This window comes from Antechinus flavipes, chromosome 1, assembly GCF_016432865.1.
Source record: "Antechinus flavipes isolate AdamAnt ecotype Samford, QLD, Australia chromosome 1, AdamAnt_v2, whole genome shotgun sequence".
Lineage (NCBI taxonomy): Eukaryota > Metazoa > Chordata > Mammalia > Dasyuromorphia > Dasyuridae > Antechinus > Antechinus flavipes.
Window position 1 is genome coordinate 117,507,636 of NC_067398.1, and position 16,630 is coordinate 117,524,265.

At 44.0% G+C, this 16,630-nt stretch overlaps 3 protein-coding genes across 6 annotated transcripts in view; 1 reads left to right on the forward strand and 2 right to left on the reverse strand.

Moving 5' to 3' along the window:
- Positions 1 to 574: 574 nt before the first annotated feature.
- LOC127556323 (uncharacterized) lies at positions 575 to 3,742 on the reverse strand. Of its 3 annotated transcripts, none has more exons than XR_007952415.1 (9): positions 3,459 to 3,741; positions 3,046 to 3,120; positions 2,804 to 2,948; positions 2,512 to 2,586; positions 1,953 to 2,007; positions 1,679 to 1,750; positions 1,458 to 1,592; positions 1,046 to 1,204; positions 575 to 782 (listed from the first exon to the last, which is right to left on the reverse strand). XR_007952415.1 is itself a non-coding variant. In XM_051989402.1 (9 exons), the coding sequence occupies exons 2-8, from the start codon at positions 3,115 to 3,117 to the stop codon at positions 1,046 to 1,048; spliced, it is 675 nt and encodes a 224-aa protein (XP_051845362.1). In that variant the 5' UTR covers positions 3,118 to 3,120; positions 3,459 to 3,739; the 3' UTR covers positions 575 to 782. The 3 variants fall into 3 exon arrangements, 1 of the variants encoding a protein (XP_051845362.1); XM_051989402.1 differs by having other exon boundaries at positions 2,512 to 2,548; positions 3,459 to 3,739; XR_007952417.1 differs by lacking the exon at positions 2,804 to 2,948 and having other exon boundaries at positions 3,459 to 3,742.
- A 500-nt stretch (positions 3,743 to 4,242) lies between these two features.
- Positions 4,243 to 8,471, forward strand: CDIPT (CDP-diacylglycerol--inositol 3-phosphatidyltransferase). Its single transcript, XM_051989421.1, has 6 exons — positions 4,243 to 4,829; positions 5,082 to 5,216; positions 6,613 to 6,766; positions 7,047 to 7,128; positions 7,360 to 7,441; positions 7,668 to 8,471. Exons 1-6 carry the CDS (start codon positions 4,787 to 4,789, stop codon positions 7,811 to 7,813), a joined length of 642 nt encoding a protein of 213 aa, XP_051845381.1. The 5' UTR covers positions 4,243 to 4,786; the 3' UTR covers positions 7,814 to 8,471.
- Positions 8,472 to 11,552: 3,081 nt separating this feature from the next.
- The window catches only part of MVP (major vault protein), a 32,622-nt gene continuing 27,544 nt past the window's right edge, over positions 11,553 to 16,630 (reverse strand). For both annotated transcript variants that reach the window (XM_051989269.1, XM_051989278.1), the window contains exons 13-15: positions 12,871 to 12,997; positions 12,256 to 12,444; positions 11,553 to 11,838 (exon numbers count right to left, since the gene is read on the reverse strand). In XM_051989269.1, coding sequence (XP_051845229.1) covers positions 11,689 to 11,838; positions 12,256 to 12,444; positions 12,871 to 12,997 — 466 coding nt within the window. In that variant the 3' untranslated portion in view covers positions 11,553 to 11,688. The remainder of the gene's footprint in view (positions 11,839 to 12,255; positions 12,445 to 12,870; positions 12,998 to 16,630) is intronic.

The window sequence follows — 16,630 nt, forward strand, 5'->3', positions numbered from 1 at the left end:
AATAGTCAATTATCAATGATACTAGATTATAAACCCCTAGCAGATAATCTGCAATACTGTATAGAACTAGATACTGGATAGAAAGCACTTTACATTCTTCCTAGGTCTGAAATCATAGGATGCTAGTGACATTCTTCCTAGGGATGAAATCATAGGATGCTAGTGCTTAAGAATTGATTGGTTTTTTTTGTTTGTTTGTTTGTTTGTTTGTTTTTTTGTTTGTTTGTTTTTTTGCCTTTTTTAATGGTGATGCTGAGCTTCAGTGAATGCTACTATAAAAATAGAATTTACCTTTTTTCATCAAGTTTTGGGTTTGGGTTTTTTTTTTTTTAATGGTGATGCTGAGTTTTAGTGAATGCTACTATAAAAATAGAATTTGCCTTTTTTTTCCAGCAAGTGGAAGTGGTAGTGGAAATTCAATAATAAAGTCATGTCCTAGACAACCTACCTTGTAGATCATATATACGTGAAGAACTCCTTAAAAGATAGCTAATCCACTATTCCCCTCTCTCCCTTGTACCAGTGGTAGTGTATCCCACTCATTACCCTACTCAGATAAGGTCAGACCACAGCATTGCCTGAATTGGGGGAGGGGAAGGCGGGGGTCCCCGTCTCTTTATTAGTCTCTGGCTCCTGATGGTGTCATGGCCGGGCTGTAGGGAGTGAAGAAGAATGTCTTTGGGAGAGTCTTTGGGTCTTGCGGATGATGACACTCATAGCCAGGAGTCCACCCCTAGGATTTTTTCAGATGAATTTTGAAGAGTGGGATCTCAAGCCACATTCTGAGGGAAGAAAAGGAGGAGAGGAGAGATGTGAACTCCTCCTCCCTTTCCTAAATGGTCCTTTCTTGGGTCAGGAGTTGAAGGAGAACATCTGCTTCTAAAGCTTCTGAGGGAAGTATTCTGTCCCTCTTAATATTTTTGTGACCTGCTGTCCCTTGGTCCCCACAAACCTGCCCCAACCTCCAAAGCATCCCTACAGAATCTTACTGGTAGAGGGTCTTACAGGTCATCTGGGTTAACATCCAACCACGGAGAAATCTCACCTACAACCTCTTAGAGAGATGGTCATCAAGTCTTTGCTTCAACACTTCTAGTAACCCAGAGCTTTTTGAGGCAGCTGGTGAGCAGTTCTGATGGAATATCTTTCCTAAATGGAAATCTCCTTCCCTGTCACTTCCTTCCATTGAGTCTAGTTCTTCTCTCTGGAGTAAATACAGATTACAGCTATTGCCTCTTCCACACGATAACACTTCAAATCTATGAAGTCAGGTTTCACATCTTTCCCAAGTCTTCTCTCTTCCAAGCTAGGTAGACTTAGTTCCTTCAAAAGCTACATATAAGAATGATTTCCAGGCTCATCCTCATGCTAATAATTACCTTTCTTTGGGTGAATTCCATCTTGTCATTGTACCTTTGACTCTACCTTAAAATGTTGCAGCCACCGTTCAAAAATACCTTGATACTTCCTTGTTCTTTCCTCAAGGGATAGGAAGAGAGGCCTTCTGGGATTGTAGTCGACCTCCGAGTATTCCATCGGGGAATCAAATACATGCTTCCACCCAGAGTGTCCTCTTGTCGTACAGTCTCTACCTAGGAAGGGACAGAGATTAATGCAAAACTCTATTCCCAGGTGCTAGTCAGGAATAGAATAAGGGAACTGGTTCTTTCTCTCTCACCTGCTTATGTTGGGATAGGTCTTTCTCTTTCGACTTCAGCAATTTAACTTTCTCATCTTTAAAATCTTCAACCTGAAGCATTACAAGGAAGAAGAAGGGCTTGGTTTGTTTCTGGGATTTGGAATATAATCTTTCTTATTCTGAGATAAGGGAATTCCTGTAGTTTCCTCCCTCAAGTGAGAAAGCATAAGAATCTTCTCTCTGTCACATTCCTTTCTACAATCCCTAGCTCTCAATAGGGCCCATCGGGTTGGAAGAAAATCTTATCACATACCATCTCTCTGGATGGCAGGAGATGAGTCTTGTTTCTGGTCCTGTTTCTGTCAGAACTACAAAGAAGAAGAAAGGATGTGGATAGGAAGAAAATGAATTCCATAGTAAAAATGAATTCCATGGTGGAGTGCAGCCCAGATACTCCCTCTTCAAAGTTCCTTCCCATCTAAAGTTCTCCATAACATCTCCTCCCAAAAGTGAATTCTCATTTCCTACTTCCCCTTCGCCCCTGTAAAATATAGAAAACTACTGGATTTGAAATATGAAGACTTGGGTTCAACACTTGGTTCTGACACTTTCTAAACTTGTGAGCAAGTTACTTAGTTTTTTTTTTTTTTGTTATTTCTAAGTGAGGAAGATAACACTTGTACTCACAAGTTACTTAGCTTTTTTTTTATTATTATCTGTAAAATGGGGAAAATAATATTTGCACTTCACAGCCCTACAAGGTTGTAATGAATAAAACAAATTGTAAAAGCCCCATATAACAATATTATTGTTTCTCTTTCTTCAATTCCCCATTGCCCTAAGGTGTGATCTTTCTCCTCAGGGATTCTCACCGAGTATCTGTGCCCTTGGTCCGAGTGGTTGGCGGCACTGAAAACATAGGCCCTAGTTAGAAAGAGTGCCTCTCTCTGTGACCAAAAAGGGAAAAAGGGGTTGGAATAACTAGTCACAGGGAGTGGGTAGTTAAGATCAAGAATACGGAAATGAAACACAGATGCTTGTAAGGTTGTATGACGTTAGATGGGAATGGCACCTAAAGGGGGGGCCTGCCAGGGTTCAAAACGGGTTCCTAGGGAGTAGACTTTGGGGCTGGAGTTCAGGGCACTGTATTAGAGCAGGGATCACCGTGTCGGGACATCTGAGTTCCCTGGTCCAGTTTTTTCAATTCCTTGGGCAGGTCAGGCCCTATTGGATATTGGGCTCCCATCAGGGCCTCGTTGGTAAGTTCTGTGCTGATACGGACCAAATACTCCTCAGATCTGGTTAACACCTTGCAGGAAGGATGAGAGTTGAGGGGACCAGGGTCAGATGGTCAATTTTGGGGGAGAAAAGTGCCCCTTTCCCTGCAATCCTCCCACTGCACTCACCGCTGGTGTAGGGGAATTATGTGAATTTAGAGTGCCCTTTTTCTCCTGAGGCCCTGAAGGACTGGACGCCATCCCCTGGGAACAGGTAGAGAGAGGTGGGCTATTAAGTTGGAAAGTTACCCCACTTTTTTTTTCCTTTAGAGGGTATGGGCCAAGGATGGCCTGAAACTATCCCATGATGTTATTTTCAGTCGTACGGAAAAACCACCTGCTGGTTTCCTTTCTCCAGCAGATTAACACACAAACTTTAGGGCACCCAGCCCATCATTAGTCATTTCTCCACTTTCCCTCACACCAGTCTGTCCCCCTCCCTTTCCTCAATTTGGTCCCTTCAGTTGATTCCCTCCTCCTCCACCCCCTAGTCCTCAGGGTCCTTTCCCAAACCCAAAGGTTCAGTTTCCCATTTTTCGGACCTGATGTTGGATAGAAATTGCCTATGGCCCGGGAGGGGAGAGACGGGGAGGTCTTTCTAGTAGTCCCGCCGTTGCTGTTGCTATGGTTACCGGTCGCAGAGGGAAGGGAGGATGGAAGGGGGAGGGGAAGAGTGGCACGGGGAGGTTGCCCCGGGAACCACGCAGGCGGAGGGAGCTCGGCGGCGCGTTGCTAGGAGACAACCCCTTTGAATTCTAGAAGTCAAATCCGAAGTCATCTTTTTTTTTTTTCCTTCTTTTTTTCCCCGGCATCCCTTTCTTCTCCGCTCAAGCATCATCTGCAGTAGAATTACTCAGCTTGCAGGGCGGGGAGAATTATTTATCCTACTAATAGGCTTTAATATTGAAAGAGTAGTATCCTCCCAGGGCCAGGGGGCGATCTCTAGAGTCAGCTCCTTCTAGTCTAAAGCTTCTTCCTGACGCTCTAGCTGCCACCTTGACGTCCTAGAGTAGCTGAGCTCAAAAGAGGATGAGTCAGAGTTGGAGGAAAGGGATGATTTAAGACTGAGCCAAATGCTTCATCCGGTGGGTTCTTGAAGTGTAGGTTACGTGAAATAAGTCTCTCGTTCCTTTTAAAGAAAAAAAATCCTCACAAAAATTAAAACTAGTTATTAGTATTCTTATCTAACTTCTCTTCGGTACCTTTTTCCGTTCTGAATTTACAATTCGTTCCTAGTCTCTGTGCGCGCTCTGAGCTCCCCTCCCCTCCCCGCTCTGAACTTGGTTCAAGCCGTCGGAGAGCAGAGGAGGAAAGGAAAGGAAAAGGAAGAGGGCCGTTCTTAAAGGGATCGGAGCCACTTTTTGGCCTCCAATTTTGCGTCAGCACGGGCGGAAGAGCAGATTTCTGGGATTCAGGGGGCCTCTCCCTCGCACAGCTGGTGCTGTGACGACTGGAAGAAAAGTGGAGAGGAAGGACTTTGAATCCATCCCTGGGCCCCGAGCGAGCGGCCTAAGGGGACTTGCATCCCTGCAGGAGGAAGGCCGGCTGGGCGCCGGAAACCGCACAACTGGACCGGCTGATGCCTGGGACGGCAGGGGGGACTTGCACATCTGGGTCCCGCCCGGGGCGGAGGCCGCGGGGTCCACTGCGACCCCGGAGCTGCTGATGCGCCGGGGAGAAAGAAGCGGCTGCACAAGGGCGGCACCGGGGTGTCTCTGGGGGCAGAGGAAAGGGGCGGAGCGGCAACCGGGGACTCGGTAGCCCTAGCCCGGGGCTTGCTTAGCTGGCTAGGTGGGTGCCTGACACGGGAGCGTCCGGGGATCGCTCCCCATCCCCGTTTCTAGAGGCCGTCCATCTCCACCCCGCCGAGATGCCGGAAGAAAACATCTTTCTGTTCGTGCCCAATCTCATCGGTGAGTCTGTCGGACCCTGACCACGAGCCCCGGCCGGGTTCCCAGGGAGGATCCCCACGGTTTGGGTTGTCGCACCTGCTCTGCCCCGCACTTGCGTGACCTTGGGCTAGTGGCTTCCCATCTCCGATCCTCATTTCCCCGTCCCGTGTCTTTGTGGGGGTTGGTGGGGCTCCTCTGTCCATGAGCCTTCTCCCGGCCCCATTTATTCACCCCTGTTCTAGTGCTCTGAAGCCTCTCTCCCCTCGTCCTCAGGCTATGCTCGGATCGTCTTCGCCCTCGTTTCCTTCTACTTCATGCCCAGCTGCCCGTTCACTGCCTCCTCCTTCTACTTGCTTAGTGGGCTCTTGGACGCCTTCGACGGACATGCAGCCAGGGCCCTGAACCAAGGTGACCGAATGCCTAGCGTGCCTCTCTCCCTGCCCCCCTTCCCCGGCTTCCCTGCCTCCCCCCGCCCCCACTTCGCCCCTCCACGACCACCCTCCCCGGACTCAGGACTTGGGTCTTCGAAGGGCTCTGCTTTTGGATGCCACCATCTCTCCCCGGGACCGAACCAGAAGGAATAGCTTGGCCCCAGTGCTAGTGCCAAGGACTGAAGCAGGGAGGACTGAGCTAATTATTAGCTGTTGGGAAGAGCTCCCTGGTTGTTAGATTGCAAAACCCAGAATTAAGTGAACAAGAGAGGTTTGGAGCGTTTTCCCCTGGGGAATCTTCTATGGATTTGTCAAAGTTTGGGGTCACAGACTGGTGTCACGAGGTATCTCAAAAGCATTTGCGGTCAAGGGGCAAAGTTTATTGACTTGAAATGTCATTACAAAAACGGGCTTGGAATTCCCAAAAGAAATTTGCAGCAAAACAGAAGCAGGGAGACTCGTTTGTCCAGTCTATATCGTAGATGTGCTAATTCTATGGCTCCTAGGTAGGAAGAAGTGGTTTCCAAAGTTTGGCTCTTGGTTGGCTAGATTGTTACTGGCATTGAGGAGTGGTCTGTTCACTGTTGTCTCATGAGTTTGATCTGTGGGGATGATCCTGAGGCCAGAAGCTATCTGACTTAAGGAGTGGTCAGAATCTGACAGATTGGGCGGGGGAGTTTCCTGAGACAGACTCCAAAGCCAGAAGATCTAGAATCACTGACTTATTGCTAGAACAAAAGCTCCCCCTAAAATCAGGGGACCACAAAATCATACTACATCAAGTTCATCGATTAGTCAATAGCCATTGAGAGAGCTGTTCCTGAAGTCTGGAGGCTTGTAGATAGCTGTAGGTCAGTGTCTTTTTCGGGGTTTTGGATTATTTGATTTAGGTTGGGGAGATTTTATCCACATCTGGCTTTGTGATGTGTGATTCGGTTTATCCTGATTTTACCTCACAGTTTGGATTGGGTTCAGGGAATATTTGGGACATAGAATTGTAAGGATTTAGACTAAGAACAGTATTTCTAATCCAATGTGCTCGTTTGCATATGATAGAGACTCAGAATACATTGCAAAGGTCATACCTAGCTTGAAATCTAGTTTTAACTTCCCCATGATGGAATATTCCCTACCCACCCCTTACACTTTTTAATCTTGACCCTCTTCTCTTAGATCAGTATTTCAGTTGATTGGCAGTTTCTGACTCGTAATCTTCTCTGGGCCCAGGAGAGAATGAACATCCTTAATTTTTCAGTTCCTGCATATCTGCGGGTTTGGAGCAATGTTGGTCATGCTGACTCTGGCCAGGGGTCCATTCACTCTCACTATTTTCAAGCTAAACTTCTGGCTCTCTTATTTCTACTTTAATTTAGGAACTCGCTTTGGGGCAATGCTGGACATGCTGACTGATCGATGTTCCACCATGTGTTTGCTGGTAAACCTAGCTCTGCTCTACCCTTGGGCCACCCTGCTCTTCCAGCTCAGCATGAGTCTGGATGTTGCCAGCCATTGGCTGCACCTACACAGGTTACAACCACCACCCCATTGGGCTGAGAAATTATAGCCTTGGGTTTGGCCCATCATTGACTGAGTTACTTCAAGAGGGGTCCTAATGATCACCTTTCAATGAGGGTGGAAAGAGGAAGTCCTAGAGATACTGGGGAATGGGCCTTTCTTCTTAGAGGCAAGAGAGAATCCATGGGTTAGTGGCTGATGATAACAAGAGAAATATGGGTGGGGGGAGTGGGGCAAGGTAGGAATTTGAGTGGAGAGGTAATACTTTATATTCTCATATCTTTCCTTCCAGCTCCGTGGTCCGTGGCAGTGAGAGCCACAAAACTATTGACCTAACAGGGAATCCCATCCTTCGACTCTACTATACGTCCCGGGTGAGTCCCAATACAGGTCTTACCCCTAGACTACACTTAGAGTGTCCAGATAGCTTGCCTCATTGCCAAGTATCCACTTCCTTTCTCTGAAGTCTTAACAGATTTTGGAATGAATATGAGTGAGCATATAAGTGTGTGTGTGTGTGTGTGTGTGTGAAAGAGAGAGACAGACACTGAAATTGTGAGCCCACTGTTCAAATTAGAACTATGTGTTTTACCTTCTTCTTGCAGCCAGTGCTATTCATCATGTGTGCTGGGAATGAATTTTTCTACTGTCTGCTTTACTTGCTCTATTTCTCCGAGGGACCATTAGGTATGACCCACGGGGGCCAGGAGGCAGATCCGAGGACAAGATGTGGGGAGTGGGAGCCAGAGGGAGGTTTGGGCATGTCGGGGTGGCAGGTGGAGATTGGAAGGATAACTGATTTGACTAGATACTGATACTGAGCTTCTTAAGTGAATTCACCTGCATTCATTTTCTCCTCTTCTTTGTTTCTTTTCCCTCTCTGTATTGGACTTTGTTTTCTCCCTTTTTGCAGTGGGTTCAGTGGGTCTGTTCCGACTGGGACTCTGGATCTCCGCTCCTATTGCTTTTCTCAAGTCCCTCATCAGTGTCATCCACTTGGTCACTGCTGCACGCAACATGGCTGCCCTGGATGCTGCTGACCGTGCCAAGAAGGAATAACCCTGATGTCTTCTCTGCTTCCAGCAAACTTCCAGCCCCGTTCCTCTCGCTGCCCTGCCCCCTGCCCCCACGGTGCTGTTATGCCCTCCCCCCATGAGGTCAGCCTTTTATGTAGCACAAGGCGAGTCCTCCACAGTGCTGTCACCTCCCCCCACGCCCCCCAGTGCTGTCAGAACTTCTTAAAGGATGTCACTGTTCTTTGTCCCCACTCCCATGTGGTACCACTTCCCGAGATGAGGGTAGCAGCTAGACATCAGATGAGGGCTCTCTTCCTGGGGACAATGGTGGAAGTCCCAGCCACGAAGGTGAGGCCCTCGGCTCTATGACCTGGGGGTGGCCGTGCTCCTTGGGAGAGACAGGGGTGTCCTAGCACGGAGCCAGGCCAGAGGGCTGTTGGTGGCAGCCCCAGGAGACTCTGGGACCCATGCAAGCTGGCATGGTGCTGCTATTTGAGGAAGATGGCGTGGGGGCTGGCTCTCCACTAGGAGCCAAACTCCCCTCCTGGCCTGGACGGTCCGGGATTGGAGGAGTCTTTGCCCTGGGAACTTTACCCAGGAGGGAAGGAGGCTGTCTGGATCCTTCCCTGTTGTACTGTGTCTCATGATGTGTAATCTGGCCCTAAGGCCTTGATGATAAAGGAGGAAACTTCACAATCAGAGCCCAGGTTCCTGTCTTCACTCCCTGGACTTTGCTTATGGTGGGGATAGGATGAGCACTACCTCTTCCTCTGGAACTTCCTTTCACTGAAGCAGTGAAATGGCCTGTATCACCTCCCCCCCGTAAAAGGCTCTCTCCCTTCTGCTAGCAGAAGACCTAAGACCCATCTACTCTGTGAAGTCTGTTAGATAGACTTCTAATTTCTAATAGAAATTAGAAACTTCTAATAGATTTCCTCCCAATCCCCTGGGATCCTCTTTCACTCTAGCAATTATTGCCCATGTTTCTAGGTACTTTTAATAATCCTCTTTTGTTCACTATCCATCTTTTGGCCTTATCTTTCCCATGGGACTTTGAACTCCTTGGGGGAAGGTGAGGAGAAGTGTGCCCATGGGTGAGTTACTTATCCCTGATTATTTCCCCATCACCCCATCAGGAAAATGTCAGTAATTATACTTCTTAGGTGAAGGGAGGCAGGAAGGGTGGGGTAGGGTGGGGCCAGGCAGGGTGTGCAATTGGCTTGAGTGTTTGCAGCTGTGGAACCATATTGACTGCAGGTCTGTGAGGAGATTAAAATGGTCCTACCTACAGTAAGACTGAGGTAGAGCTCTGAGGCAATGACCTTTTTTGAAAAGAGTCCTAGTGAAGTAGACTTTCAGATTTTCCTCTTACTCTGAGACGCCTTCTTCCAGGCTCCTAGTTTTATGGGGCTAGGTGTCCAGACATTCGAGAACAGCTATACTAGATGCAAAATATGTCAGGGGGTCACAAGTTGGGTGAAACAAGGAATCTCTTCACCCAAGATGGACAGGCTTCTCCTTAGGCTGAGCAGGAGGAAAGAAGCTATCACAGTCAGTAACCTGTGTCATAAGATGGTCACTTGTTCCTGTTGGACAAAAAATTGGTCTGAAGTATAAGTATTTTAGGGGACTTTTATGCAGTTGAGTCCCCTCCACCATGGTGGGCTTCATCACCACCTCAAGGCAAAACAAGAGTGGAGAAGAACCTTTAGTGAACTTCCTGTAGTTAAGCAAGTGAACTTAAGAATCTTTAACTCACAGCTCTGGGGCCTTATAAAACTTTTTTTTTTTTTTTTTTTTTTTTAGCTGAGAAGTTAGGGTCACACAACTAGGAAATGTTAAGTGTCTGAGGTCAAATTTGAACTCGGATCCTCCTGACTAAAGGGCTGCTGCCCCATCTATCGTGCCACCTAGCTGCCCTCATAATAGAACTTTGATAGGATACTCTCCAAATGATTACTACTGATTGAAAGAGTAATGGTCCAAATTATTCCTCATCCCCATAACATATAACAGGGTAAGATTTAAGGTCATAGTTGGATATAAGAGTCTTGTACTAAATTAGCTGCAGCCAGAGAAAGAGAAAATGCAAAGTTGGGAGTTTTGGGGGTAGATGTGAAATAACTTGTGTACATACAAGGGGAAAAATGTTGGTTCAAATCTCGCCTCATTACTTTTGGGAAGAATCATTTTACTTTTCCGAAGGGCTGGACTACATGGCCTCCATAGTCCATTCCAGCTCTAAATCAGTTTTTTGAATTTCCTCTGCCACCTATTACATGTCTGACCTTCAGCTTCCCTGAGCCTGTTTGTCCACCGGTCAAATGAGAGCTTTGAGCTAGATGTCCAGCCCTGCCAGCTCCTTTCTTAAATCATGCTAGCCTCCTTCCTACCAAAAGTTGGGCTTAAAATCCAGACAAGTGGGCTAAAGCTATGATTGTCTCACCAGCTGGGAGAAAAATGCTGTGAAAATGGGGGAGAGATGGGGAGGTTTCTAATGGAGAATTCTTCAAGGAAGATGAACCAGTGGCTTCTGATCAGAGCAAAAGGAAATGCAATGGATTGTCTTAAAGAACCAAAAGATTTATAAAGAAGTGCCACCTGTGTGCCAGGCTGTAGAGAAGATTCTGAGACCTAGTAACAGGTAAATGACTCAAAGAATCTGGCCAGAGTAGACGGTATTGTTTCTATCCTATGTAACAGTCGAGTAAGGACTGCTTTTGGCTAGAGGCCCAAGCAAGTCAGGGCCAACCTGACAACCCAGAAGGCAATCAGAAGCATGTGTGACATAGTGCTCTTTTCACCATCAGAGCTAGGAGCCTTGGGGATCACAAAGAGATCCAGAATCATAAAATTTTAGAGGATTGGTTAGGATTAAAATCATAATCCATCCAGACTAGCCTTTCATGTTTTACCCCCTAAGCCAATGTTTCTCTAGAGAAGGATAGATTTTAAATTTAAATTTAAAAAACACAAATTACATCAATAAAAAGCAATTGGGGGAGGCCTTCAATTTGAAGAAAATAAAAACTATACCAGAAAGGCTGGTTTAGCACTGTTGTTTTGACCTGTGAAGCCTTTTCCTATGCATTAGAAATATAAAGTCCTACTCACTACTAAAAATAGCCACTTTAAACAAGTGAGAAAAGAATTGTGGGATTTAAGTTTGCAAAGCTTATTAATTGTACAAAGAATATAGAGGAATAGACATAATCTCTTCCAGGCTCTTAGCTCATATTCTGGTTCTTTGGCAAAAAGGAAAAAAAAAAAAAAGGCAGGGCCCCTCCCTCAGGGCTATATCCAGTATCCACCTAGCACCAGACCTCAGTAATTTTTTAGAAATGCAAAATCAAAGCATACTGGGGGGAGAAAGGGAAATACTCAAATTAGGTAGTCTTCTGCTTTCAATTGGTGGCCTTTTGAGTACTGTATATAGAGCCATCCTTTGTAGCTTTCACTCTGCCTTAGGTGAATAGGGGAAACCCAATATATTAGGAAAAGGAGCCAGGCTTTTTGGTCCATGCTTACCTGGGTCAATTCTCTTTTATACAGAAGGAAACCAGTTCAATACCGATTCTAGTGCTTATTGCTGTTTTGTTGCTTCTTTGACACCACAGATGGAGAAAAGCAAACTAGATCTACCTTTAACCAGATGATTAAAGGAGAAAACATGAGGGATTCCTATGGTCCTTTCCTGAATCACAGACATCTTGTCCTCCCCTCTCTGGTCCCCTTTACTCCCAATCCCCAGGAATGAGGCACTGAATGAAAGCAGAGAAACATAACTGAAAAAAGGGGTTTATTTTATTTTCATTGAAAAACTAAGGCAGAGAAAGCCCTTGGGGCAGAAACTAAGGCACAGAAAGTTCCCAGGGAGGACAATGGTATAATTTTCCAATGGAGCTGGGGGAGAAGTCCCTACATCTCAGTGTCCTTCTTTTTTAGCTCAGTAGGATGCCCAGGTGCCCCAAGCCCCAGAAGCCCAGTGGCTGTGCTGAAGAGATTGATGGGAGTGGAGCCATCTGTAATAAGGGTTGATTTCAGACCAAGACCTTGGAGCAGTTTCACCTGTGATGAGAAGGAAACAAAAATTACAGGATGATAAAATATTAAGAACTAGAAGGAACCTTGGAAAATAATTCCTTTATATAGATTTTTTAAAAAAGTTTTTCAAACTGTTTATCTCACTACCTCCCTTCAGAAACAGTTTCTGGGGCTAAGTTAATTAACTAGCCTAGTGTCACATAGCAGGGACTTTGTATAAAGGTGTTCTGATTTTCTATTACATAACAGGTAACATTGAAACTGAAAAGGGACCTTGGGCCTTTCTCTAGTAGTAGTCTGAAGTCAACCCTTCCAGTCAGCTCAATTTTTCCCCTTCCCACCCAAAGACACACAGCCTCTAGCCCTCAGGAAGAACAGGGTCTCCCTTTTTGCTACCTGAACTGGGGCAGTCTCCTCCCTCATTTCTCCTGGCTGGCTTACCTGCAGCTCGGGCCCAGCCAGTGCCAGGTCCCGGATAGTGTTGGACCCGAGAGCCTCTGTCATCTCCTTGAACTTTTTAACCTCCACTGCAGCCAGTTTCTCTGCTTTGTGAAGTTCCAGCTCCATCTGGGCCTTGGTATAGGCGAGCTCCTGTTCCCTGGCTTTCTGTACCCGAAGTAACTCTGCTTCCTGAAAGAAGGAAAGCACTCAGCTCAGGCTCTGAGGGATCACCCAGGGGACCCCCAGGGGACCTTGGGGCTGGCACTGCCCAGGCCTTGGGATGCATAAGAACATGCGAAGCAGTGCGAAATGGTCCAGTGCAAATACATCTGCCCCAGGAATACAGAACAGAAGACTGGTCTCCAAGTGGAGTGGGGGGAGGGGGAATGTCCAGAAGGGTTTTATGCAGAAGATACCAATTTTGTGGAGCCCTGAAAGATAAGGAGGGAGAGCCATTCTGCACCAAGCAGGGACCAAGGCACGGAAAATTTGAAGGATACAGTGTGAAAGATGCTGCGTTTCCTCCTCCTCCTTTCAGGTTCCCTTCTCTTCTGCTTTGGCTCAAACTGGGGAACCTTTTCTTTAGGACACTTTTTAAAGGTGCTTCCCACTTACCGTTTCTATGGCTAAGGCCTCCGCTTTCAATTTGGCCTGAAGCACGGCTCCTTCTCCCTCAATCCGGGCAGCCTCTGCCCGGGATTCTGCCTCCGCCTTAGCAGCCCCCGTCCTTTCTACAGCAGTGCTTGGGGAGGAAAAGTTGGATGAGATCCATGGAAAGAAACAACTTTCTATCCCTTACCTGACACTTTCTCCTTCTACTGATTAGCTGCTTCTTTCAATAATTAATTCATCATTTATTAATAAGTGCTGGGTGAGGCAACACAAAGAAGTAAGCAAGAATAGTAGCTTAGAGCTCAATAAACTCAAAGACCCCTGCTACTGAGATGAGAGCTTACTATCTGACAAAAATTGTTGGGGAAACTGGATAACATTTTCAGGATTTCACATGGATAATTGCTATCATACTGCTTGCCTGCTCAATGAGTAGGGGGAGAGAATTCAGAACTCAACATTAAAAAAAAGAAGAATGATAAAAACATATATTTTAAAAGAACATTAAAAATGATAAAAACAAATATGTATTTTAAAAGAACTCAACATTAAAAAATGATAAAAACAAATATATATTTTAAAAGAGCCAAAAAAAGGAATGATAAAAAAATATATATTTTAAAAGAACCACCAAATAGATATTTTAAAAGAAACCCCAATAAACAACAAAAACTGAAAAGCAGATCGGAAGAAATTGGGTTTAGATTAATATCTCACGCCCTAAAACCAAGATAAATTCCAAATAGATGACTGGTCCAGATAAAAGGTCCCATTATAAACAAATTAGAGGGATAAGAGAGATATTACTTTTCAGATCTATGGATAGGGGAAGAGTTTGTTACCAGGTAAGGGAACAGAAAGGGTGACAGAAGATAAAACTGACAATTTTAAGTACATGAAATCAAGTTGGTTTTTTTTTTTTTTTAAACAAATCCAACATAGCTTAGATGAAAAGAAAACAGCTAACTGGAAGAAAAATTTTGCAGCAAGTTTCTTTGAAAAAGGTCTTATTTCCAAGACATAAGCCACTGATTTAAATTTATATGAATAAAAGTTATTTTTCAATTAATAAAAGATAAAAGGATCTGAATAAGTAAGTAGTCCTCAAGGGAAGAACCTAAGCTCTTTATAGCCATGTGAAAAGAATGCTCCAAATCACTAATAATTAAAGAAATACAAATTAAAGCAACTCAGATTGACAAAGCTGACCAAAAAAAAAAGTAAAAACACCAACATTAGAGGAGCTGTGGGAAAACAGGCCCATAGATATCCTATTAGTAGAGCTGTGAATTGGTACATCACATTCAGGAAATCAATTGGGGAGGGTGGAGCCAAGAACATCAGAATTGCAGGAAGAAGTACAGCAAGCTTTCTGCTCCATCTCTTCCAAAAAGATTTAGAAAAAGCAACTGAGCAAATGTGATAGTAAAATCCAAGGGGAAAAAAAAAAATCACAGTGAATAATTTTTCCAGTCTAGGTCAGGATGCAAAGACAAAAAAGGTCTATGGACATTGAGGAAGAGATATGATCAGGATGATGTCATGTGGAGCACTGCAGGACAGGGAGAAGACATGCACCTGGTACTGCAGGGTTTGGGAACAGGTGCCAACTTGGAAGCTCTGTTACTACCCAATTCCAGATTGTAGATCCAGGTCAGACTGAGGAGTTATCTGGACCTAGGGAGAGTGTTCTGGAGCAAGCAAGCAGTAGTGGAAGGCCCTAGACCGTGTGCCAGACAAATTTATAAGTAGCACCTGGGTGGTTCAGATCCCAGAAACAAAGGAAGGTCTCAATTCCAGCATCCATACCAGCCTGAAGCTTGCAGAACAACCAGGGTAGAAAGCCCAGACCAAAGTGTAGTCTGTAGTTCTGTCACTCTGAACCAGCAGAGCTTCCTCTTGACTGATAGGGGCTGAGTCCAGCCTCAGTCCATTGTTGCTCAGACTTAATTTGCAGAACTTGGACTAGGATGAGCCAGTGATCAGCCATGGAAATATTGAAAGCTTACTTTATCCAGTAGTGGATAAAGTTCCCTTAACATCAAATTGGAAGGGAAGTGGCTGGAAGAATGAGTAAACACATCAACAAAAAAAGAAATCTAACCATGAAAAGCTATTATGGTGACACAGCCATTCCAGAAAAAAAAGGATTTCTCCTAAGAATCTATAAGCAAAGCTTCAAAGAAAAAGACAATTTGGGCACAAATTCAATTAGCACTTCCAAAGAAATTTTAAAAAATTTTCAAAATTATTTTTAAAAAATGAAATGAGAACCTTAAAGGAAAAATTTGGAAAAGAAATGAGAACTGTGGGGAAAAAAATTGAAAAGGGAATCGGTCTAAGAGGTATAAAAATCTTGTCTGAGCAACAAAATCCTTGAAAATTAAAATGGACCAAATAGAATCCAATGACTCTATAAGGCAACCAGAAATAATAAAACAAAATCAAAAGACTGAAAAGAAAAAAAAAAGTAATCTCATTGCAAAAACAACTGAGCTAGAAAAGATCGACAAGAAAAAAAATTTAAGATATCATGATCAAAAAAAGCACCTACTAGACATCCTATTTCAATAGGATCTTAGGTCTTGATCAATAAGTCTTGAAAGAAAACTGCCTTAGCACCATAAAATGGAAACTAAGAGGATTCATTGATCATCTTCCATAAGAGGTCTCAAAATATATGTATATATATATATATATATATATATATATGTGTATAAGTGTATGTGTGTATAGGCTTAAAGCCAAGAACAACTTACCACTAAAACTCAGTATAATCAAAGGAGGAAAATAGATTTTGAATCAGCCTGATTGTGGTATAAAAGCTTTAAAAAGCAAAAACAGGAATTAAAAGAAACATAAAAAGTTAAAATATTAATGGACAATCATAAGGGACTAAACAAAAATTAACTCCTTCCCTAACTCAGGAAGATGATCACAAAGAGAATCTGATTAGGAAGAAGGATTGGGAGTAGCTCTGTTATTTCTTGATGATCTTAAAAGAACAGAAGAATACACAGTGGAGTGAGAAAGAGGGAAAGGAAAGTTAGGGAAAGTTCTTCTAGAGGGTGGGGATAAACTAATCTTCACTCTTATCTAAATTGGTCAAGGGAAGAATACACACAACAAACACACAGTATATTTCACTCAATAGGAAACAGGAGAGACAAGGGAGGAAGATGCAGCAATAAAAGTGAGTAGGTTAAGAGACAGAGTAGTCCTAAGCAAAACTAGGGATCTATAAAAAACATATATATATATACACATAATTGTAAATATTTCATATAATTCTTTTTTTTATTTTACTGAAGAAACAGAAATTGAATGTATGTTCATCAACTAATGAATGGAGAAACAAATTATGGTATATAAATGAAATGGAATACTATTGTGCTGTAAGAATGAAGGAAATACTTTCAGGGAAGCCTGGTAAAATTGTGTATGAACTGATACAGTGAACAGAAATAGAACAATTTATATAATGATGACAATATGATAAAGACAAATCTTTTTGAAAGTCTTAAGAACTCTGATCAGTGTAATGACCAAACAATTCCACACAATTCATGATGAAACATGTTACTCCTTTCCTAATAGGCAAATAAAAGACCTAAAGTGTGAGAGGAGACAGGTAGGTGTATGCGTGTGCGCGTGCGTGTGTGTGTGAATATAGTATATGTAAGTGTATACAAATGAAATTTCCCTTTGGATATGAGCAATGCAGAAATAGGTCTTGTTTGGTTACTCATGTTTGTAATAAGGG